Source organism: Triticum dicoccoides, chromosome 3A (genome assembly GCF_002162155.2).
Source record: "Triticum dicoccoides isolate Atlit2015 ecotype Zavitan chromosome 3A, WEW_v2.0, whole genome shotgun sequence".
Taxonomy (NCBI): Eukaryota; Viridiplantae; Streptophyta; class Magnoliopsida; order Poales; family Poaceae; genus Triticum; species Triticum dicoccoides.
In genome coordinates, this window is record NC_041384.1 from 70,323,168 (window position 1) to 70,348,294 (window position 25,127).

Below are 25,127 nucleotides of genomic sequence, written 5' to 3' on the forward strand. Positions count from 1 at the left end.
TTTCGACCAACATTTTATTCATGTTACACACTAAAGAAAACAAGGGATATATGATACTCCATGGAACAAAAGAACAAAGTTAACTTTAACATATTATATTAATGAGATATACAACAGACAATTGTACGAAACTACCACATATATATATATATATATATATATATATATATATATATATATATATATATATATATATATATATATATGTATTCTCTAATTAGATTATAACAGAGCAAAGCAGTGTTAGTTAGTTCATGGTGTTCCTTTCTTTTGAATGGGGTTATGGGACGCCTATAGATTACTGATTTTTGTTACTTATATTTTGTGAATCTAACATGTAATAAAAGCACTGAATTAACAGTAGTTTTAGGAAAATAATGGTCAGCTAAATACGTTTTGACCAATCTTAAATTATTGTATTTCTGAATCTAACATGCAATACTAATAATGAATTAGCAGCCTTTTACGGCTATGCATAAGAACAGTTTTTAGTATAGAGAGTAGAGTTCAGTTCACAACAAATTAGCATGAAGTAGTAAGTATACGACATACATATTGTACTTGTCCGGAGCGCTAAAATAAAATAGAAGTATATATGGTAGTGCATAAGTCAGCATAAACAATATGTACATCAACATAAATTTATTTCTTGGAAACAATCTCGAATGTGAATCCAACTCGTTACAAAGTAAAGTAACAGTAAGCAATTAAAACTAAACAATTTTGCGTCACTAAAAAGAAAAAGAAGCGTCTCAAACTAAGCGAAAAACAAAGTTAATGTACATGCAAACAGTATTACTTTTTACAATTGAAAAATATCTAATGCACATCAAAAGTTGTGACAAACAATGATGTGCTTATAATCAAACTTGGATTAAGGTTCATTAGTTATGCTTCTATCAGGCTCCATTCTGATGTCAGCACAACAATGCCTTTCCCCAACCGTTCTCCTCCTCTTTCCCCTCAACACCTTTGCAAAGTTAAATTGTATCCTTTTCCCCCCATTGACAGAGCAAGATCTATGAGATCTCCCGGTTCTTCTCCCAATTAACAGTAGTGCATTCTCCAAGAAAGCAGTACCGTATATTCAAGGAGGGAGAGACCATACTAGCTAGAGAAAGAGGTCGTGGTTGCTTTTGTTTAATCTGGTATTTACCAGTCTTGTTGCTACTATCCATGATGATCTTGGTTGTCAGGAGGCCAGTATGGGTAAGGCCATTCTGTCTCTTGGGAGTGAGGAATCGAAGTCTCCTGCGGTAGAATAGGAAAAGTGGTCAAAAAGGAACAATCCCAGTGAAGTGCAACATTGATTCAAATGAGAAAGCTACGGCACTTGAAAGAGAGCAGGATACATGCATGTCAGCGGATACATTTTTTTTTACATTGTGCGTATATGGATCCAACTGTCTAGCATAACGTTTAAGCTCCAGAAGACATCAAGGTTCAAGTGAGAAAAGACACATAGCAGAGCTGGATTACACGTGAGAGATAAGAAAGCAGTTTGTTCTGTTGGAATATTTAAAGTTTTTTTTACAGTTTGCAAGCAAGAACCATGTACTATATCTGAGTTGATACCTTGACAAGACTAACCATGAACTGTAATAGGAGAAAACGAACCGATCAATGATAACAAATGCCATGCAAGTTCATGCATGCATGGTTCAATGTGAATGGATTCATAGAAAAGAGAGAGAAAGAACAAGTACTCCGTTTTACTTTGCTCTTTTCAGAAGAGATAATGGTAAACAACTCTAGGACATGTAGACCGGAAAACAAGAAGGCCGGGCGACCGACACGGAGTAAAAGCTCTCATTTTCGCCTAGCTATATGGTGATGAAAGCAGGAAAGTATGGCCTTGTTTTTTACGTTGGTCTTTGGGCACCCCTTCCCTTTGGCATGCACTCGAAAGCAAAGCAAAGGGTGGTCCTTGTTTGCATATATTCATGATGTCTCTTCTATCTCACTAGCCAGAAGCAGCACCAAAGCTCTCTCTCGATTTTGTTGGCTTGCATGCTGTAAAAGCGCCTAAAATGGCGAATTTATAAATAGGAAACAAATGGGATAAAAAGCTGTCATGCTGAAGGCCTTGTTCCACAGTACTGCTACGGCCCGGGGACAAAGAAACTGTGAGGCCCCACACTGAAGTTTCCTCTCAGGCCACCCTGGGGCAGTCTTTCTTTTTTATGCCCTCTACCACACAACTTGCAGCTTTCCCACCTATATCTATCTAGGAGTATATGGATCAAGATAACCGAATGTGGATTAACTTATTAGGGACGGATTAATGTGCTTAGCTTATACCCTGTGAAAAGGTCACATGCAGCTCGGCTGATATTTGCAGGACTCAAACATATAGTACATCATGGCAAAACTAATACAAGTAATGGAAATTACTTACTCCTTTTGTGCATGTAGACGTGCACCCCATTACCAGTTCTTCCAAGCCAGCAGACCTGCGGTCAATCTTTTGCTGGTGCTGTTGCTGTTGTTGCATGTTCTGTGGTAATAATGTTGAATGAAACGGTAACTAAAGCGTTCTTTTAGTAAAGAGAAAAAAAGGTAAAGAGACTATAAAGATAAATATACATAACAATAGTATATTTGAATTAACTGAAAACTTAGGAAGGAATAAACAAATGAGCTGGTATTGCATTAACATCGTTAGATGGAGCAAACATTTTCCATAAATTCCAAATGCATCCATGCATGAAGGACGGAATTATAGAGCGCCATAGTTTAGTGTACTTCAACAAACCAGTGATTTCTCATGCTCTGCTTATAATCAACCTAGAAAGCTGAATATGCTACAAACAAACAATCCTTCTAAAATTGTCTATCCTCTCCATATATATTCTTGTAAAAAATTGCAACGCATCTTCCACCATAAATTACACGGCATAAAGTTGGTGGAACATATATGTGTGCCGTACCATGAACATTACATATATAGTACCCGTGTGTGTTCAGAAATTCTATGAAACAATCTACCCATGTTTAAAAAAAACAATATCATTTTACATAGGCTGCTTTATTTGTGTAAATTTATGAAAAGACCTTTTAAATGCAAAACAAAAGGACTAGTTATGACATTTTAGTTGTGCTTTTGTAAGTGGAGTTAAATTTATATACAATCTGGAAATTACTTAGTGTATATACTCTAGCCAACCTAGCTTGAGAATCCCATACAAAATTGATGTGAAATCTTGAGAAAGAAAATGGATGTTAGATTGGGGGGATAATATGTGGTTTTCAGTTGTTAGCAAACCGGTAAGTGCCTAAATTTGTGTAGACAAGAAGCACATAACTAGTTACATTTTTGTTCCATCAATGTGAATAAACACATGCGTTCATACAGTGGTTGCAAACTTGCATTGGAGAGCTCAGTTACTCAAGAATATATACAAGCAACATATATATTCCAGATGAATGTGTACAAGCTAGCAGGATGGAATCACCTGAAATTTGTCGTGGTCGAGAAAAATTGCTGGCACGTGAAACTGATCATGGTCCAGCACGACAGAAGTGTGCTGCAACGGTGGCGGAACGGTAGCTGAGATGGGGTTCGTCGGCCTGCTGACCAGGAAGGCCGTGGCAGGCACGGCCGTCGTTGCAAGGTCCGGCCGGTGAGGCTGCTGTTCCTGGCCAGTATGCTGCTGATGCTCTGATCGTCCAAGCTGATCGGACGTCACCTGGTCGCCGCCTATACCAACCTGTTCAACACATAGATATTAATGCCGAAAATGCATCTTCGTCGTTTCTTATATTTACATATATTTTTAAAACACCTACATGGCTAGTCTCCTTTATATCTCACTCATCAATTCGTGCTCCCTTTCAGTTATGCTGTTACATGCGTGTTTGAGCTTTCTGGAAATCTCTTTTTTCTCTTAGGTAGGAGAGAATGGGACGCATCTATCTACTATTGAAAAGAAACTTGCTGGCACTTCTTGCTTTCACGGTGGGTGTGGATGGTTTCTAGCTAGCGTTGCTTGCAGTTTGAGTAAAATGATGTGAGGCTCGAACTAATTAAAAGGACCGGCGACCCTCTCCCATGCTGTGTGATGTGCATATGCATGCATGTAGCCAAGCTCAGCTTTTGCTCTGCACTGGCGAGTCCATCGATCCTACACATTAGGATTAGGTCAGCTACCCGATCGAACAGCAGCCCATCCATGCATACGCACGCGATCGACAGGCAACTAACCGAACAGAAACCATCGATCTGGAGTATATCCGTAACTCGAAACTGTAGCGGCATGCATGCGTGCGTGCATGGGAATGGTCGGACCAACCGAGCAAAAACTGTACTTTCGCGTGATCTGCATGATGGGCTCCTGGACCTACCGGCAGCGTTAGCTGAAAGAATGTCTAGATCTAAGCAAACCGGCGATATGTCGAGATGCAGAGATGAAAGAATGTCTAGTTACCTCCTCGAAGCTCTTCCTGAAAGGCGCGAAGCTGAAATGGTCGCCGGAGTGTTTCAAGTGCTGCATCTCGACGGCGGCCGCCATGGCATACCCGGCCGGGTACGACGTGGCCGACAACGCCTCGTGGTCCCTCGACGAGGAGCTGCCGCTGCCGCTGTCCCTCATACGCTGCTCCTGCACCGTCACTGCCGCGGCGGCGGCAATGGCTACGGCACCACCGGCACCACCACGGTCTGAGGAGGCGGACCAGCTGCACTGCCTGGGCTGTGTCTGGTAGAAGATCTTGCAAACGACGAGCTCCCCCTCCTTCTCCTCCTCGAGGTCACCGAGGTGATACTGATGCATCACCCAGTTAGTTTTCTCAGGCTTGCGGTGCTTGCCGAAGTTGGTGTAGAGCACCAGGATCTTCTTGCAGCCCTTCTGCCGGCCGTTGGCCATCACCGGTCGTGTCTTGCCGGTCTTGTGCCACCTCGTCTCCCCCTTATGCACATCGCACTCCGTCTGTATCTTGCGCCGCTTCCTCGTGCCCGTCGTGTACGCCTTGGAAGGGCGATGGAAGAAATGCTTGCTTAGGCCGTCCATTGTCACACCTGCTCATGACGAGATGCAAAAACTAACAGTCAGTATGAGCACGTACGAGTGTGTGGGTGGGTGGCCAGTGTTCTCTTGGCAGATGCAACAAACCTCTGAAAAAGAGAAGACATGTAAAACGTAGGAAAGAAACCTATTTGGAAACTTCAGAAGCATCTTACCATCATGACATAGAGAGGAGAGAGAGATATGAGAGACTAGGCACAACTTTCCATAAACAATGATAATTCTCTCTGCATATACCCAAGAGCACATGTAGAGAACACCAGGAGTAGAGGGGGCGCTAGAGCACATGAATAACAACGAGGGAATATATGCCATATCCCAAATCGAACCACAACCCTCACAATTTATGACGAAATACATGATCCCAACATATGATATACCGATCACCCCATGGAAAGCAAAGCTAAAGTTTGCAAGAAAAGCAAGGAATATACATACATGTGTAAGTAATATTTCTGTTCATGGCTAGCATAGTTGTCTAGCTAGCCATCATAAACAGTGTCTCACCTGGAAGTTTCTCAGGATGTGTGTAGCATATGCCGTCCTCGCCGTCTATGGTGGGTATAAACTCATCGATAAGAGGGTGAGATCTCGAGCCTTCTTCCCTCACCTTGGCCTCGAGGTGCTCGATCAGCTCCTGGTCTGTCGGATCGAACTTGACGCCAGCCGGTAGCCCCAACCAATCCTTCTTGCAGTTGACATCGGTTAATTCCATCAAAACTATATGCGGAATTGCACCATTCAAAGAACCCTAACGTGCACCCAGTGGCTAGCACCACCGAGGTGCAAAAAACGCAAAAAAGAGAGGAATAAATTGACATATGCATACCGGTTTGCAGTCGAGCTTGTGGCGGCAGTTGGGGCAGTGCCTGGCGGTGGAGATCCGGTGTTCCTCGAGCTTGGCGTCGATGAGCTCCGAGCTGCTGATGTGACCCCTGTTCATGTCTCCTGGTTCACGCGCGGCCGCCGGAGACGGTGTCCATGCATGCGCGCGCCCGCTGCAAGGGACCAAGAGGAGCAGAATTCAGGACGCGAGAGGCCATGCCGATGAGATCGAAAATACAGCGAGAAACTGAAGCCGGTGAGCGAACCGAGAGGAGGCGGGTAGAGTTGGAGGGAGTAGGGGAGCGAGCAAGGAAGGAGATCGAGAGCAAACGAGTGAGGGGGAGGGGGCGTAGATATAAAAAAATCGAGGCAGGCAGCCTGCCGCTTTCACCAGTTTTAATAGGAGAGAGGGCAGAATTTCCTCGGCCGCTTTAACTCAAGCCACACCCAGCCCCTTGAGGAAAAGTTAAAGGGCCCCGCTCCTTAGCTTCTCCCGCTTTTCTTCCTCTCTCACCCAAGCACAATGTAGTACAGTACGACGCAGCATACACACGCTGACAGGTTAATCTGGCTGTCAAAATTATCACTAATTTTTCTATGGGAACGGCTCGCTGTAATATAAGGTGATGCGATGACAGTGCACATATGCACCATCAGTAAGATGTTTAGCGTTGATGCATGTATGTTTTGTAGGACTTGAGGTGGTTAGCAAGCTAGACTGGTGGTAAAACCAAAAGCAAAAGGCAAGAAGAAGTGCTGTACCGCCACACCGCACACCACACACCACAGCTGTTACTGCAGATTCCACACACTGTACTGCACTCACTCACACGCAGAAGGAAAGAAAGAGAAGGGTGAGCTTAAAGCCCCCCTACGAATGGAGGCTACCTAGCAGCCTAGCAACTATAGTAGGCTCAACGAGAGGTAGCATTGCATTGCCATGCATCTCAAACGGAAACATAATTCTAACAGTCATAATTCTTTTGAAAGCAACTTATATTATTACCTAACCAACATTCTGACGATCATCGCTGAGCATAACATTCACGCAGGAACTACATCGTTCAACACACCTCAACTCATATATAATAACATAGCAATCTCATGGACGACCCCATTAACATTCCTACTGATTTTCTCCCCGCAAAAAAAAATGAAAAACATTCCTACTGATTTTGACCCGGCACATACTCTGTCAAAACATCTTCCTTAAATCTCATCCAAGTTTATCAAAGGAACGCCCAAAAGACAATGTTGAATATACGAAAAGTCTGCCTCAAGAATAGTAGGCCAAAAATAAGCCCACGCCGCACGGAGGCCCTTGATGAAATCCCGGAGCTTGGCCTCCCCCATAGAAGAGCATGACAGCAGGAGAGGGGGGTTTTCTACCGTACATGTGACATCCCCTGCATGTATCTACCATATGTCGTCTTTTTAGATTCGTGATTATCTTATTTCAGAGTGTGTTACGTAATGTTTTGTTGGATTTTTTTCCTTGTTCAAAAGTGTATCATAATGTTTCCTCATGTACCAACAAATAAGAGTGCGCTCATTTCGGATTAGATTTTGTGGTACATTTGAAAAGAACAGAAACTAGTGCAACACTCTAAAACGTGATAAAAATGCCTAATCCAGAAAATGTGGCACAAACCACAGACCAATGGGCACAGTGAATCCATAAACGGGATATCATCGCACGGTAAATCCCACCATGATCTCATACTAGTACAAAAGTAGACTCTAAAGGTGGTCCACAGAGGCAGTTCTGAGTGTTAAAATCAATAGCGCCTCAAATAAGGGTGATTAAAAACCGCCTCCACTCCAATGGCACCATTGAAGGCACCCCCTGTCAGAAACCACCTCCATCTCGGAAGTACTCAGGATTTTTTCTATATATAGATCGCTTCTGTCATGTCCACCACCTATCATGTATATATCAGGCGTCCCATGTGTTCGCCCTGCTATTGGTGCTCCGAGACCGGCAGTTTCATCGAGCGATGACGTATTTGTTCGAAGGGGGGTGCGAGCAGTAGATGAAGATGGTAAGACGTGAGATAGGGAATTTACCCATGTCCATGCCCTCCAGGAGGAGGTAAGACCCCTGCCTTTTGTGATTGTATTGCTCGAGTACTCACCAACGATCGGGAGGATCATCAGAGAGATCTGCTACTTTTTTTTTGCAACCTCTCGGCCTGGTGGCGGAGAGGAAGGAGATGGTGGTAGGTGAGAACCTTAGCTCTAGGATGATTTAGAATGTCTTGGATGCCTTTCGTACCCCCCGTACTTGCCTTTATATAATCAAGAAAAGCTAGGGTTACATCTCTCGGGCTGGACCAAGGTGAGCTTGTCCTAGTGGGCTGGCTCGGTTCAGGCCCTGTGCCTGTTGGCTATCTTCCCCAAGCACCATAGGGCGACCAAGCCGTCCACCCGGATACTAGGCTCAGGTGTTTGGCTTGGCCCGATGAAAGGGGTCTTCCTTTGGTCTCCCAAGGGTCTCACGGTCTAGTCGATATATTCTCGGTAGTAGCCCCTGAGTGTCGACCGGTCTATCACTAAGAGATTGCTCGGGACTTACCAAATCCTTGCAAAACAAAGAAGACAAAAGAGAAAGAGTAAGTCGGATAACACCCACTTTGTTAGGTTAGGGTGTTGTGGTGAGGAGCTAATAACGGGTAAGGCCCGGTGATATCTTGTTGTTGCCATCTAGGGGATCTGGCCAGTGGCTCGTTGTGGGGCAGATCATAAATTTCATTGGAGTCCTAAGTGATGCTTTGATACGTCTCCGACGTATCTATAATTTATGAAGTATTCATGTTGTTATATTTATCATTCTTGGATGTTTTACAATCATTTTATAGCAATTTTATATCATTTTTTGAGACTAACCTATTGACCCAGTGCCCAGTGCTAGTTGTTGTTTTTTGCTTGTTTTTTACATCGCAGGAAATCAATATCAAACGGAGTCCAAACACCGCGGAACTTTTTGTGGATTTTTTATGGACCAGAAGACATCCAGTGGGCTAGAGAAGCACCTGGGGGTTTTGTACCCTACAAATGATTTCTTGTTACGTTCTCCGCTAGATAAGAACTTTTGAGTGATTCTTCGTTGCACGTTGAGGGATGGTTATGTGATCCAATTATATTAGCATTCTTGAGAGATTGCACTAGCGAAAGTAGGGACCATAGGCCTTGTTTTCAAGCATTGCAATACCGTTTGTGCTCACTTTTATCGATTGCTACCTTGCTGTTTTTTATTGTTCTTATTACAAAAATCAATATCTAGTATCCATATTACACTTGTATCACCATCTCTTCGCCGCACTAGTGCACCTATACAAATTACCATTGTATTTGGTGTGTTGGGGACACGAGAGACTCTTTATTATTTGGTTGCAGGGTTATTTGAGAGAGACCATCTTCATCCTACGCCTCCCACGGATTGATAAATCTTGGGTCATCCACTTGAGGGAAAATTGCTACTGTCCTACAAAACTCTGTGCTTGGAGGCCCAACACGTGTCTACAAGAATAAACTTGCGTAGTAGACACCATACTTGAGGGATCTACATGGTTGATCTTAGATTCTTTTTCCGATAGGAGCACACTTGCAGCTCCTTCTAGAAGCGAGACTCGAGTCATGACGACATACGCCCCTTGCTCGGGAATCAGATCTGTTGGGGAACGCGGTAATTTCAAAAAAATCCTACGCACATGCAAGATCTATCATGGTGATGCATAGCAATGAGAGGGAAGAGTTTTGTCTACATACCCTCGTAGACCGTAAGCGGAAGCGTTATGACAACGCGGTTGATGTAGTCGTACGTCTTCACGATCCGACCGATCCTAGTATCGAAAGTATAGCACCTTCGCGATCTGCATACGTTCAGCTCGGTGACGTCCCACGAACTCTCGATCCAACTGAGTGTCGAGGGAGAGCTTTGTCAGCACGACGGCGTGATGACGGTGATGATGAAGCTACCGGTGCAAGGCTTCGCCTAAGCACTACGACGATACGACTGAGGTGGATTATGGTGGCGGGGGGCACCGCACACGGCAAAGACAATGATCAACTTGTGTGTCTATGGGGTGCCACCTCCCTCGTATATAAAGGAGTGGAGGAGGGGGGAGACCGGCCTTCTATGGTGCGCCCTAGGGGAGTCCTACTCCCACCGGGAGTAGGATCCCCCCCCCCCTTCGAGAACTATGTAGACATGACCGAGACTCGTCTCCGGTCAATAACCAATAGCGGAACCTAGATGTTCATATTGGTTCCTACATATTCTACAAAGATCTTTATCGGTCAAACCGCACAACAACATATGTTATTCCCTTTGTCATCAGTATGTTACTTGCCCGAGATTCGATCATCGGTATCTCAATACCTAGTTCAATCTCGTTACCGGCAAGTCTCTTTACTCATTCCGTAATGCATCATCCCGCAACTAACTCATTAGTCACATTGCTTGCAAGGCTTATAGTGATGTACATTACTGAGAGGGCCCGGAGATACCTCTCCGATACTCGGAGTGACAAATCCTAATCTCGATCTATGCCAACTCAACAAACACCATCGGAGACACCTGTAGAGCATCTTTACAGTCACCCAGTTATGTTGTGACGTTTGATAGCACACTAAGTGTTCCTCCGGTATTCGGGAGTTGCATGATCTCATAGTCATAGGAACATGTATAAGTTATGGAGAACGCAATAGCAACAAACTAAACGATCATCGTGCTAAGCTAACGGATGGATCAAGTCAATCACATCATTCTCTAATGATGTGATCCCGTTAATAAAATGACAACTCATGTCTATGGTCAGGAAACATAACCATCATTGATTCGACGAGCTAGTCAAGTAGAGGCATACTAGTGACACTTTGTTTGTCTATGTATTCACACATGTACTAAGTTTCTGGTTAATACAATTCTAGCATGAATAATAAACATTTATCATGATATAAGGAAATATAAATAACAACTTTATTATTGCCTCTAGGTCATATTTCCTTCAGTCTCCCACTTTCACTAGAGTCAATAATCTAGATTACATTGTAATGATTCTAACACCCATGGAGTCTTGGTGCTGATCATGTTTTGCTCGTGATATAGGCTGATACGTCTCCAACGTATCTATAAATTTTGATTGTTCTAAGCTATTATATATTCTGTTTTGGATGTTTAATGGGATTATTTATACACTTTTATATTATTTTTGGGACTAACCTATTAACCGGAGGCCTAGCCCAAATTGATGTTTTTTTGCCTATTTCAGTGTTTCACAGAAAAAGAATATCAAACGGAGTCCAAACGAAATGAAACCTTCGGGAGCGTGGTTTTTGGAACAAACGTGATCCAGAGGACTTGGAGTGGACGTCAAGCAACCAACGAGGAAGCCACGAGGCAGGGGGCGCGCCTACCCCCTGGGCGCGCCATCCACCCTCGTGGGCCCCTCGTGGCTCCACCGACCTACTTCTTCCTCCTATATATACCTACGTACCCTGAAAACATCAAGGAGCACCATGAAAACCTAATTCCACCGCCGCAACCTTCTGTACCCGTGAGATCCCATCTTGGGGCCTTTTCCGGCGCTCCGCCAGAAGGGGCATTGATCACGAAGGGCTTCTACATCAACACCATAGCCTCTCCGATGATGTGTGAGTAGTTTACCTCAGACCTTCGGGTCCATAGTTATTAGCTAGATGGCTTCTTCTCTCTCTTTGGATCTCAATACAAAGTTCTCCTCGATTCTCTTGGAGATCTATTCGATGTAATCTTCTTTTGCGGTGTGTTTGTCAAGATCCGATGAACTGTGGGTTTATGATCAAGATTATCTATGAACAATATTTGAATCTTCTCTGAATTCTTTTATGTATGATTGGTTATCTTTGCAAGTCTCTTCGAATTATCAGTTTGGTTTGGCCTACTAGATTGATCTTTCTTGCAATGGGAGAAGTGCTTAGCTTTGGGTTCAATCTTGCGGTGCTCGATCTGAGTGACATTAGGGGAAACGACACGTATTGTATTGTTGCCATCAAGGATAAAAAGATGGGGCTTATATCATATTGCATGAGTTTGTCCCTCTACATCATGTCATCTTGCTTAAAGCGTTACTCCGTTCTTATGAACTTAATACTCTAGATGCATGCTGGATAGCAGTCGATGTGTGGAGTAATAGTAGTAGATGCAGGCAGGAGTCGGTCTACTTGTCACGGACGTGATGCCTATATACATGATCATACCTAGATATTCTCATAACTATGCTCAATTCTATCAATTGCTTGACAATAATTTGTTCACCCATCGTAATACTTATGCTATCTTGAGAGAAGCTACTAGTGAAACCTATGGCCCCCGGGTCTATTTTCCATCATACAAGTTTCCAATCTATTTTATTTTGCAATCTTTACTTTCAATTTTATCATAAAAATACCAAAAATATTTATCTTATTATTATTATTATCCCTATTAGATCACACTCTTGCAAGTGGCCGTGAAGGGATTGACAACCCATTTATCGCGTTGGTTGCGAGGTTCTTATTTGTTTGTGTAGGTACGAGGTGACTCACGCGTGGTCTCCTACTGGATTGATACCTTGGTTCTCAAAAACTAAGGGAAATACTTACGCTGCTTTGTTGCATCACCATTTTCTATTCAAGGGAAAACCAACACATGCTCAAGAGGTAGCAAAGGCTTAGTCAACGGGTCTGCAACATTCAGATCTGTATGTATCTTGCAAATCTCTATGCCTCCCTCCTTGATTTGATCGCGGATGGAATTGAAGCATCTCTTGATGTGCTTGGTTCTCTTGTGAAATCTGGATTCCTTTGCCAATGCAATTGCACCAGTATTGTCACAAAATATTTTCATTGGACCCGATGCACTAGGTATAACACCTAGATCGGATATGAACTCCTTCATCCAGACTCCTTCATTTGCTGCTTCTGAAGCAGCTATGTGCTCCACTTCACACGTAGATCCCACCACGACACTCTGCTTGGAACTGCACCAACTGATAGCTCCACCATTTAATAAAAATACGTATCCGGTTTGTGACTTATAGTCATCCGGATCAGTGTCAAAGCTTGCATCGACGTAACCGTTTATGACATGCTCTTTGTCACCTCCATAAACGAGAAACATATCCTTAGTCCTTTTCAGGTATTTCAGGATGTTCTTGACCACTGTCCAGTGATCCACTCCCGGATTACTTTGGTACCTCCCTGCTAGACTAATAGCAAGTCACACATTAGGCCTGGTACACAGCATTGCATACATGATAGAACCTATGGCTGAAGCATAGGGAATGACTTTCACTTTCTCTCTATCTTTTGCAGTGTCGGGCATTGTGTCTGACTCAACTTCACACCATGTAACACAGGCAAGAACCCTTTCTTTGCTTGATCCATTTTAAACTTCTTCAAAAATTTATCAAGGTATGTGCTTTGTGAAAGTCCAATTAAGCGTCTTGATCTATCTCTATAGATCTTAGTGCCCAATATATAAGCAGCTTCACCGAGGTCTTTCATTGAAAAATTCTTATTCAAGTATCATTTTATGATATTCAGAAATCCAGTATCATTTCCGATCAACAATATGTCATCCACATATAATATCAGAAATGCTACAGAGTTCCCACTCACTTTCTTGTAAATACAGGCTTTTCCAAAAGTCTGTATAAACCATATGCTTTGCTCACACTATCAAAGCGTATATTCCAACTCCGAGAGGCTTGCACCAGTCCATAAATGGATCGCTGGAGCTTGCACACTTTGTTAGCACCTTTTGGATCGACAAAACCTTCTGGTTGCATCATATACAACTCTTCTTTAAGATATCCATAAAGGAATGTAGTTTTGACATCCATTTGCCAAATTTCATAATCATAAAATGTGGCAATTGCTAACATAATTCGGACGGACTTAAGCACCGCTACGGGTGAGAAGGTCTCATCGTAGTCAACTCCTTGAACTTGTCGAAAACCTTTTGCAACAAGTCGAACTTTGTAGACAGTAATATTACCGTCCTCATCATTCTTCTTCTTGAAGATCCATTTATTCTCTATGGCCTGCCGATCATCCGGCAAGTCAACCAAAGTCCACACTTTGTTCTCATACATGGATCCCATCTCAGATTTAATGGCCTCAAGCCATTTTGCGGAATCTGGGCTCATCATCGCTTCCTCATAGTTCGTAGGTTCGTCATGGTCAAGTAACATGACCTCCATAACAGGATTACCGTACCACTCTGGTGCAGATCTTGCTTTGATTGACCTACGAGGTTTAGTAGTAACTTGATCAAAAGCTTCATGATCATCATCATTAGCTTCCTCACTTACTGGTGTAGGAATCACTGGAACTGATTTCAGTGATGAACTATTTTCCAATAAGGGAGCAGGTACAATTACCTCATCAAGTTCTACTTTCCTCCCTGAGGGAGTCCTGGATTAGGGGGTGTCCGGATAGCCGGACTATACCTTCGGCCGGACTCCTGGACTATGAAGATACAAGATTGAAGACTTCGTCCCGTGTCCGGAAGGGACTTTCCTTGGTGTGGAAGGCAAGCCTGGCGATACGGATATGTAGATCTCCTACCATTGTAACCGACTTTGTGTAACCCTAACCCTCTCCGGTGTCTATATAAACTGGAGGGTTTTAGTCCGTAGGACAACATACAGAACAACAATCATACCATAGGCTAGCTTCTAGGGTTTAGCCTCTCCGATCTCGCGGTAGATCTACTCTTGTACTACCCATATCATCAATATTAATCAAGCAGGATGTAGGGTTTTACCTCCATCAAGAGGGCCCGAACCTGGGTAAAACTTCGTGTCCCTTGCCTCCTGTTACCATCCGGCCTAGACGCACAGTTCGGGACCCCCTACCCGAGATCCGCCGGTTTTGACACCGACATTGGTGCTTTGATTGAGAGTTCCTCTGTGTCGTCGCCATCAGGAAGGATGCCTCGTCCCGTCTTTAAAGACGGCACCGTTGCTAAGGGAGCTTTGGCTGTCGGCCAAACCCTCCGGCTAGGTGGTTTTCTTATGACCGCCTATTCGGCTTCTGCGCCGACGATGACCTCTCGAGCCATCGAAAACAATCTTCATGTCAGCTCGGAACTCGCCGAGCAGTTAGATCCAATGGAGCTCTCCTCCATAAACGAGCTCTTGGATCGCATCGCCGCCCTGGGAGTCACTACGGATTACGACCTGATTGGGCCTAAACCCGATCTGAGAGAGATTAACTCTCCCCAAGTCACCCGTCACGTTGCCATGGTAGAGGGACAGTGCGGCGACCCTTCATCTATCTGAAGGACTAGCTACGTCCGGATTACCGATCCCTCCAAGCCGGATACCCGCAGAGGGGAGGATATCACTCAAGACCTGAACTTAGAGTCAGGCGACGGGCTGGATTCATTGGACAACATCCAGGAATCCAAATTTTCGAGTTCGGAAATTCCTTGGCCTCTAAGCCTCAGATTGGGTGAGGCTTCGGATTTAATTTCACCCACCCACCCGAACATAAGCGATCTATCCCAAATCAGGTAAGAGCCCGATGAAATAGTACATCATTACTGGGCCAGATTCTTCCTGGTTAGGAACAGGATAAGGGACTACCGCGAGGAAGACACAATCTCAATCTTCTGCAATAATTGCACGGACAAGGGAATCCTCAACGCCATAAGTCGCCGTGATATTACACGCTTCGCTGACTTAGCGTCCATTGTACGAAAGTACTGTGCGATGGAAAGCGCCTGGAAAACCGAAATAAAATTTTGGGACGATCCGGCCCTGAATACAAACCCAGTCCGAAATAAAAGGGTGCATCATCGCCAGACACCCGGGTCAAACACCAAAAAGCAAAAACCCTCCATAGGGCATGGAACCGTACTGGAAGGATGGCTCAATGGACCCTGTAAAATTCACAGTACAGAGGACGCCACACAAACTCATAGCCTTAGAGCATGTTTGATACTCTGGCAGGTGGCCAAAATTGGCGAAGATCTCCTAATTCCGGAGGCCACAGAAAGCCACCCCAGAGACACCAATACGGTATTAACAGTCTTCGAGACTTTCACATCAAATAATGTGCGAAAAAGGACACTCCGCAGCCTTGCCGAAGTCTACCAAGTAGCGACAATAAACCCATGGAGTGACACGGCTATTACCTTTAACGCCAGTGATGAACCTAAATTCCGAATAGCCCGAGCACCAGCCGCATTGGTCCTCAGTCCAATAGTGGACGGCTTTCGTCTTACCAAGGTACTCATGGACGGCGGCAGCGGATTGAACCTCATTTATGAGGAAACCCTTCAAAAAATGGAAATAGACTGGAACCGCTTTGAGCGAAGCAGCACAACCTTTAGAAGAATAATCCCCAGTCGGGAAGCACGCTGTACAGGAAAAATCACACTAGATGTGGTGTTCGGCACGCCGGATAATTACAGGTCCGAAGAGGTCACGTTCCATGTGGCTCCGTTCAGCAACGGTTATCACGCTCTGCTAGGGCGGGAAGCGTTTACAATCTTCCAAGCAATACCCCATTACGGGTACATGAAGCTCAAGATGCCCGGGCCTAACGGGATAATCACTCTCGCTAGTGATCCGAACATAGCACTCCGCGTCGAAAACAAGACAGCCGCACTGGCCCTCTTGGCACTATCCAAAGCCCTAGCGACTGAGGAACTGACGGCGCTGTGCTCCATGGTGAATAGGGACGATGTGGTACTCGACAAAAGATCCAAGTCCACCTCCTTTAAACCGGCGGACGAAATAGTCAAATTCCAGGTCCATCCAACGAACCCCAATAAAACAGCTTCCATCGGGGCACAGTTAAACCCTGATGTAGACGTCGCACTGCGAGAGTTCCTACGAGAGAACTGGGACATTTTCGCCTGGCACCCTTCAGACATGCCAGGAATCCCACGCAGGCTGGCCGAGCACAACTTAAATATCCTGAAAGGATTCAAACCTGCCAAACAAGCTCTTCGGCGTTTTTCCGAACCTAAGAGACAGGCCATAGGAGAGGAGCTAGCAAAGCTATTGGAGGCCGAATTCATTAGAGATATAAAACATCCGGACTGGCTAGCAAACCTGGTGATGGTACCAAAGAAGGACAAATCCTGGCGCATGTGCGTTGATTTTAAAGACCTTAACAAGGCTTGCCCAAAGGATCCCTTCCCCCTCCCCCGCATTGATCAAATTATCGACGCTACCGCAGGACACGATTCATTGTGTTTCCTTGACGCATTTTCCGGCTACCATCAAATCAAGATGGCAGAATCAGACCAAGCCGCAATGGCATTTATCACACCATACGGCCCATTCTGCTTCAACACAATGCCCTTTGGGCTCAAAAACGCCGGCACAACATATCAGCGCATGATTCAGACATGTCTGGCAAACCAGATCGGCAAAACAGTGGAAGCATATGTAGATGATGTGGTCGTCAAAACAAGACATGTTGAATCTCTAGTAGACGACTTGAGGCTCACATTTGATAACCTCCGAGCATACGACATCAAGCTCAACCCGGAAAAATGCGTTTTCGGCGTCCTAGCCGGAAAGCTCTTGGGCTTCATTGTATCCGGTAGAGGAATTGAAGCAAATCCAGCCAAGATCCGAGCTCTGTCACAATTGGATATCCCAAAGGACCTCAAACAAATACAAAAGTTAACCGGATGCGTGGCGGCTCTAAGCCGCTTTATCTCCCGCTTGGGAGAAAAGGCCCTTCCCCTTTACCGCCTCCTTCGGCGCACCGAACACTTCGAATGGACGGATGCAGCCACGGCCAGACTCGATGAAATAAAAGCCATATTGGCAACAAACCCAGTCTTGGCCGCGCCAAACATTGGCGAACCAATGCTATTGTACATTGCAGCAACACATCAGGTTGTAAGCGCAGTGCTCGTTGTCGAACGAGAAACGGACGGACACAAATTACCCCTTCAAAAGCTGGTCTATTATGTGTCCACTGTCCTCACTCCGTGCAAATCACAGTACCCGCATTATCGAAAGATTGCGTACGCGGTATTCATGGCATCTCGGAAGCTACGACACTACTTTCAAGAGTGTTCAATAACAGTAGCCTCGGAAGTACCACTTAACGATATTATAAACAACCGTGATGCAACGGGCCGTATTGCAAAATGGGCCATTGAGCTCCTCCCATTCGACATAACTTATAAGCCACGGCGAGGCATCAAGTCACAAGTTTTAGCCGACTTCGTCGCAGAATGGACGGAGGCCGAACTCCCCAAAGAGTACGGCACATATTCAAATTGGATCATGCATTTCGACAGCTCCAAGATGTTGGCCGGACTAGGGGCTGGCGTCGTTTTGACGTCCCCCACAGGAGACACAGTTCAATACGTACTCCAGATTATGTACACACACTCCAACAATTCAGCCGAATATGAGGCCCTTTTACATGGTCTCCGGATGGCAGTATCCATGGGCATTCAACGCCTAGAGGTGCGCGGGGACTCGAACCTCGCAATATCCCAAATAAATGGAGACTTCGATGCCAAGGATCCAAAAATGGCAGCTTACCGCAACGCCGTCCTAAAAATGTCAGCTCGGTTCGAAGGGCTTGAATTTCACCATATAGCCCGGGAAAATAATCAGGCGACAGATGTCCTGGCACGCATCTGTGCAAAACGCGATGTAGCCCCCCCCCCCAACATCTTCTTGGAAAGGCTGTTCAAGCCATCCATAGTATGGGAAGGGGAGCCGAACAATAACAGCCCGGACCCAACCGCACTGCCCGACACCGAACATTCTGACACAATCGGAGGCTCTGCCAACGAAATAACTCATTCAGCCCACATAATAATGGCCGTCATCGCCCCATGGACAGAACCATTCCTCGCCTACCTTACTAAGCAGGAACTCCCCGAGGACCAAAATGAGGCACGCTGCATAGTGCGGCGATCCAAAGCCTACAAAGTCCACGAGGGAGAGCTTTATAAGAAAAGCACTACCGGAGTCCTTCAAAGGTGCATCTCCGAAGAGGAAGGGCGGAACCTCCTGGCTGAAATTCATGCCGGACTCGGCGGTCATCACGCTGCAGCTTGGTCCCTTGTAAGCAAGGCCTTTCGTACATGCTTTTATTGGCCGACGGCCCGGGCAGACGCCCAGGACTTAGTCCAACGATGCGTCGGTTGCCAGCTCTTTGCAAACCAAAGCCATATGCCACCCACCGCCCTCCAAACTATCCCCATCACTTGGCCCTTCGCGGTCTGGGGGCTTGACATGGTTGGACCCCTTAAAGGCGGAACCCACAAGCAAAAATACTTACTGGTCATGGTGTTTAAGTTCACCAAATGGATAGAAGCCAAGCCTGTTAAGATGGCCGAATCCGGACCGGTGATAGACTTTATATCCGGGGTTGTACACCGTTACGGCGTCCCCCACAGCATCATCACTGATAAAGACACGAACTTTACGGCCGACGAGGTAAAACTCTGGTGCAAAAACATGGGCATCGAGCTTGATTATGCTTCCGTCTATCACCCAAAAACTAACGGCCAGGTCGAACGTGCAAATGGTCTTATCATGAGCGGCATCAAACCCAGATTAGTGCGGTCCCTGAAGGAATCTAACACGCACTGGGTAGAGGAGCTTGACTCCGTACTCTGGGGGCTGCGGACCATGCCGAATCGCACCACCAGATACACACCATTCTTTATGGTGTACGGCGCAGAGGTTGTTTTGCCTTGCGACATAATTCATGACTCACCTCGAGTGCGCATGTACGAAGAAAGAGAAGCCGAGCTCGATCGGCAGGACAGTTTGGACGCATTGGAGGAGGAGAGTGACGTGGCAAAAGCCCGTTCCGCATTCTATCAACAGCAGGCTCGAAGATACCAAAGCAGAGAAGTATGGGCCAAAAATTACAACGTTGGCGAATTAGTTCTACGCCTGCCGGACAAGAAAAAGGACAAACTCAAGCCCAAGTGGGAAGGTCCCTTCATAATTGACCAAGTCCTGACTGGTGGAGCGTACCGCCTGCGAGATGCATCGGATAACTGACTCGAGCCGAACCCATGGAACGCAGCCCGTCTCCGAAGATTCTATGCCTAGCGCCGGACTCTGTGTTCGTCTCCTTCCTCTGTCTATTTTTTATATACCGTCTGTCTTACATTTCTCTCCTTCTCCTCTCCCTTTCTCTTATAGCCTTTAAAGGCTCATCAAATGACGTTCTATTCACACTCATTAAACCTGGGGGCTTCTTTTAACAGAAGCTTATTTATACGGGCTTCATGCCCAACACATGTGTTACACTTCCGCATGTACCTTTTATTTCACCATTATATGCATCGATATGACTTAAGTTTTGGCCAAGCTGGGTTGCCTGGCTCCTATGCTTACCCCTACGTTCCCGATTATTCGGCTAGGCGGTAAAGGGAGCACCTCTACGATTGTTACTGCCGGATCAGCCGGATGTGTACCTCAGACTGGGTGAAGGCGAAAGCTAGTGTTCTTAAGGGAATATTCGGTCGGTGACCTAAAAGATGATCTTTTCACTTATTTATTTACGCGCTCCCAAATGCTTTTTCCCACGTATTTTTCACAGAATGGGAATGCACTTTAGGGCATGCCTCCCAGGGAAAGGAACCCCTAACGAAACTATTCTCCCTGGAAGATGTTTCTTACTAACCATGTAATATAACATAACTAGTCGGGCACTTGTCTGTTCACGCACTAATGACCCCTACGCCTGATCTCCATGCATTCCCCGGTTCTTATATTACCGCATGGGAATTTGAACACACTCTGGACCGTCAGGTCCCGAGGCTGAAGCGAAAAGGTCGGCCATGACAAACGATCTACAATCCGGCTAGAAGGCATTATAAATGTCAATTAAATTACATAGTCATTCTGACTGCTTGTATTCCTCTTCAATACCATCTAATAGGTTATCTAATTTACAGTCCTACTGGGAATACTTTGCGGCCAATTCTACTTGGCCGTATACTAAGCTTACAGGGATCTCCTTCCCATCGGGCCCCACAGGACCGACCTCGGCCATGTGGTTGGGGTCAGCCTTTGTGTACCGTGTCTTCACCATGGCCCAGGCCTCCCTAGCGCCTTGACGGCAGGCCGATATCTTCCACAATCTGCAACGCCGCCGTGCTCCCTTTAGCTTCTCCGCAAGCTCTCCAAGACCTTCGGGCATGGAGATGGATGGCCACAAGGCCTGGGCGACGCCTTGCATCGCCTGCTGAACTCGCTCGAGCAGTTGCGAGAGCTCGGGAAGAAGGTCACCTGTAGAACCAGGCATCTCCTCTGCAGGACGACCTGTTAGCACACCTACAGACATTACTCTGTTAGTCGACTTCCCCGCCGAACTTTTTTTCAAAGGTTCGTTCAAGCACTTACTAAATATGCCGCGCCGAAGCCGCTGATTCTCCTTAACAGATTCTGACAGCTGGGCACGAACATCTTTCAGGTCGACGCCCAGCTTGGTGTTGGCATCTTGGAGATCGTTTTTCTCCCGCCTCACCTTTGTCAGCACCTTCTCACCAGCCTTCAGCTGGCGTAGGAGTTGTTGCCTTTCCGGACTCAACCCGGCGCCATCTGCAATTTCATTTGTCAGATTCACACCCATGCCGTGCTTCGCAAAATACTTATCTTTCGAAGTGTATATTACCAGAGGGGGTCTCCTTGGGCTCCCCTGCCACGGCTAGTGCGGCCTCAAGTTGGGCTTTGCACTCTTCCAGCTCCTGGGACAGTAGGGAATTCTTTTCTGTAAGAACCTGCATAACAAATGATCCTTAAATCAGTTATTCTAACTGTTTTAAGTCTCGGGGGCTACTGGTATATATATATATATAATTACCAAAAATTTCTTACCTGTATGTCTTTTACATATTGCTCTGTGGCTCTGGCTATACCATTTTGAGCGGCACGGAGGTACGCATCTCCCGAATTGAAGGCATCTAATGCCTCTCGGGAGAAACAAGCGTCACGAAGAATTGTGCGGCGACGCCTGTGGTTCATGGCACTCTCCACCTCAGAGTTGGTGGCAGACAACCTGTCCACATCCTCTGTCGAAGGAGCGTCCAGTGCGCGCCTTGTGTTCACCTCCGCCTCCGGACCAGGCTTTGGAGCCTGGCTGGTGGAGGCGCGATTGGCAGCCTCCCCGGATATAGTCCGACGAGGTCTCTTTGTCCTGAAGAGAGCATGAGTGTTAATATGCCTTGACGGTATAACACCTGGGATAAGGGGGCGCGCCATACCTTTGCGCTGACGCCTCGGTCCGGACTGCACCTCTTTTCTGCCCACGGGGCCCTGCGGCCCCTCGTTGGCTTGTCGCCGCAGGTTCGGCCTCCTGTCTCAAAAACCTCCCCTGCAAAGCTCGGTTTTAATCAGGAAACTGAAAACACGAGAGGGCGGACCCCTATTCGGGGTACTGGGACTTCGATCTCAGTTACCGGGGAGGCTGGGATTAGCCCTGGGTAATCGGCCGCAATGGCCACCAAGGCGTTGTCCTTGCTCAATTGATGGAACACTCCATCAATCAGCTCCACAGATAAGTCCGGATCCTCTTGAGAGGCCGGGTCGAGGGACCGTCCTAGGTCCTCGGGTTGTGGAGGAGGGCTGTTTATTTCTTTAACAGCCTAGCACAGTTCCTGCGTTAAAGTCGTTAGACTGAATATTTAACAATGGGAATATAAAACAGATGGGCAAGTAAAGCACTTACCCAGCTTGGGGATTGTACATAGAAAATCCACCCTGTGGGTTGACGCGGAGAAATTCCTCCTCTTCTCCCTTGTACAAAGTGGACAAGGTCTTTGTTAGGGCCGCAGCTGAATCCGGTCCCTTATGGCCGTAACGGGTGGCGTCGTCCTCCCCGTTGAAATCCCACATGGGGTGGCCTCTGTACTATAGCAGCTGCACCCCTCGCATGATGCATGCGGCCATGACCCCGATCATGGTCAGTCCGGAATGAGCTAACAATCTTATCCGGCCCATCAGGTAATGGACGTCCTTGTCACTTTCCCTCTGAGGGCTCCGTGGACGCCAGCTTAGGCGCTTCTTTAGTGGAGCACTGTCGATCTCAGGGAGGCCGGTCCGGACAGGATCCGGCAGCAGGATGTCCTCTATGTAAAACCATTTCGAAGGCCAGTCCTCGGACGCCTTCTTTGGGGTTCCGGATAGATATCCGGTCCCGGCGATGCGCCACACTTCGGCTCCGCCCACTTGATATATCGACCCCTTTTGAGAACGGGGCATAAGGCAGAATAGCTCTTTCCACAGCCCTAAATGAGCCTCAACACCCAAAAACAGCTCGCAAAGGTCTACGAAGCCCACGATATGCAATACGGAGGCAGGCGTAAGATTGTGTAGCTGGAGGCCATAGAACTCCAGTAGCCCCCGGAGAAACGGATGGATTGGAAATCCGAGCCCTCTTAGTAAATAAGGGACGAGGCATACCCGCTCTCCTTTGGAGGGATTAGGGGCACTCTCCGCTTGCTCTCCGCCATTATAGATGGCAAGACCGGCTCGAACCGGGACCATATAGGCCGGGGGGAGAAATCCCTTGGTCTGGAGCATCACTAACTCGCTATGCGGGATGGAGCATCTCTCCCAATATCCAGGCTGAGGGCTGGAGGGGCGAAAGGAGGAGTTGCGACGGCTGGCCATGGTGGTATGGACCTTTGTCGGATGCGCTCTAATGAACACTCGCGAAGGGGAGAAGGTGTGGTTTGGATCTAAATCCTCGTCCCCTTAAATGGGTGGCTCATTTACGCGGCTAGGGGTGTGGATGTAAAAACACTCAGACTTTTCATATTCGTTTGACACGTGGGAGACGGCCATTATTGGGCGTAGAAGCCAAGGAGCGCAACATTTATAAGAAACCGGACTTTATTCAACAGGTACACGGAATTTGGAGGAGAACCCGCCTTGCAATGCCGAAGACAATCTGCGCGCCGGACTCATCGTCATTGAAGCCTAGTTTGGGGGCTACTGAGGGAGTCCTGGATTAGGGGGTGTCCGGATAGCCGGACTATACCTTCGGCCGGACTCCTGGACTATGAAGATACAAGATTGAAGACTTCGTCCCGTGTCCGAAAGGGACTTTCCTTGGTGTGGAAGGCAAGCTTGGCGATACGGATATGTAGATCTCCTACCATTGTAACCGACTTTGTGTAACCCTAACCCTCTCCGGTGTCTATATAAACCGGAGGGTTTTAGTCCGTAGGACAAGATACAGAACTACAATCATACCATAGGCTAGCTTCTAGGGTTTAGCCTCTCCGATCTCGCGGTAAATCTAGTCTTGTACTACCCATATCATCAATATTAATCAAGCAGGACGTAGGGTTTTACCTCCATCAAGAGGGCCCGAACCTGGGTAAAACTTCGTGTCCCTTGCCTCCTGTTACCATCCGGCCTAGATGCACAGTTCGGGACCCCCTACCCGAGATCCGCCAGTTTTGACATCGACACTCCCACTCACTTCTTTCGAGAGAAACTCCTTCTCTAGAAAGGATCCATTCTTAGCAACGAATATCTTGCCTTCGGATCTGTGATAGAAGGTGTACCCAACAGTCTCCTTTGGGTATCCTATGAAGACACATTTCTCCGATTTGGGTTCGAGCTAATCAGGTTGAAGCTTTTTCACATAAGCATCGCAGCCCCAAATTTTAAGAAACGACAACTTGGGTTTCTTGCCAAATCACAGTTCATAAGGTGTCATCTCAACAGATTTAGATGGTGCCCTATTTAACGTGAATGCAACTATCTCTAAAGCATAACCCCAAAACGATAGCGGTAAATCAGTGAGAGACATCACAGATCACACCATATCTAATAAAGCGCGGTTACGACGTTCGGACACACCATTACGTTGTGGTGTTCCAGGTGGCGTGAGTTGCGAAACTATTCTGCATTGTTTCAAATGAAGACCAAACTCATAACTCAAATATTCACCTCCACGATCAGATCATAGAAACTTGATTTACTTGTTACGATGATTTTCCACTTCACTCTGAAATTCTTTGAACTTTTCAAATGTTTCATTATTTTTCATCAAGTAGATATACCCATATCTGCTCAAATTGTCTGTGAAGGTAAGAAAATAATGATATCCGCCGTGAGCCTCAATGTTCATTGGACCACATACATCACTATGTATGATTTCCAATAACTCTGTTGCTCGCTCCATTGTTCTAGAGAACGGAGTTTTAGTCATCTTACCCATGAGGCATGGTTCGCAAGTACCAAGTGATTCATAATCAAGTGATTCCATAAGTCCATCAGAATGGAGTTT

General features: G+C 46.2%; 1 protein-coding gene across 2 annotated transcripts; it reads right to left on the reverse strand.

Annotated features, from left to right (window-relative positions):
• Positions 1-627: 627 nt before the first annotated feature.
• On the reverse strand, positions 628-6,195 carry LOC119267210 (NAC domain-containing protein 75-like). Of its 2 annotated transcripts, none has more exons than XM_037548568.1 (7): positions 6,116-6,195; positions 5,854-6,022; positions 5,532-5,709; positions 4,428-5,017; positions 3,456-3,710; positions 2,399-2,497; positions 628-1,251 (listed from the first exon to the last, which is right to left on the reverse strand). In XM_037548568.1, exons 2-7 carry the CDS (start codon positions 5,965-5,967, stop codon positions 1,171-1,173), a joined length of 1,317 nt encoding a protein of 438 aa, XP_037404465.1. In that variant the 5' UTR covers positions 5,968-6,022; positions 6,116-6,195; the 3' UTR covers positions 628-1,170. The 2 variants fall into 2 exon arrangements, with proteins under 2 accessions (XP_037404465.1, XP_037404464.1); XM_037548567.1 differs by having other exon boundaries at positions 5,532-5,712.
• Positions 6,196-25,127: the final 18,932 nt, after the last annotated feature.

Coding starts and splice junctions, on each gene's coding strand:
- LOC119267210 (XM_037548567.1), bottom strand. CDS start 5,967: ATGAACAGGGGTCACATCAGCAGCTCGGAGCTCATCGACGCCAAGCTC. Junction 2,498..3,455: donor TCGACCACGACAAATTTCAG/GTGATTCCATCC, acceptor TTATTACCACAG/AACATGCAACAACAGCAACA. Junction 1,252..2,398: donor CGTCTACATGCACAAAAGGA/GTAAGTAATTTC, acceptor ATTCTACCGCAG/GAGACTTCGATTCCTCACTC.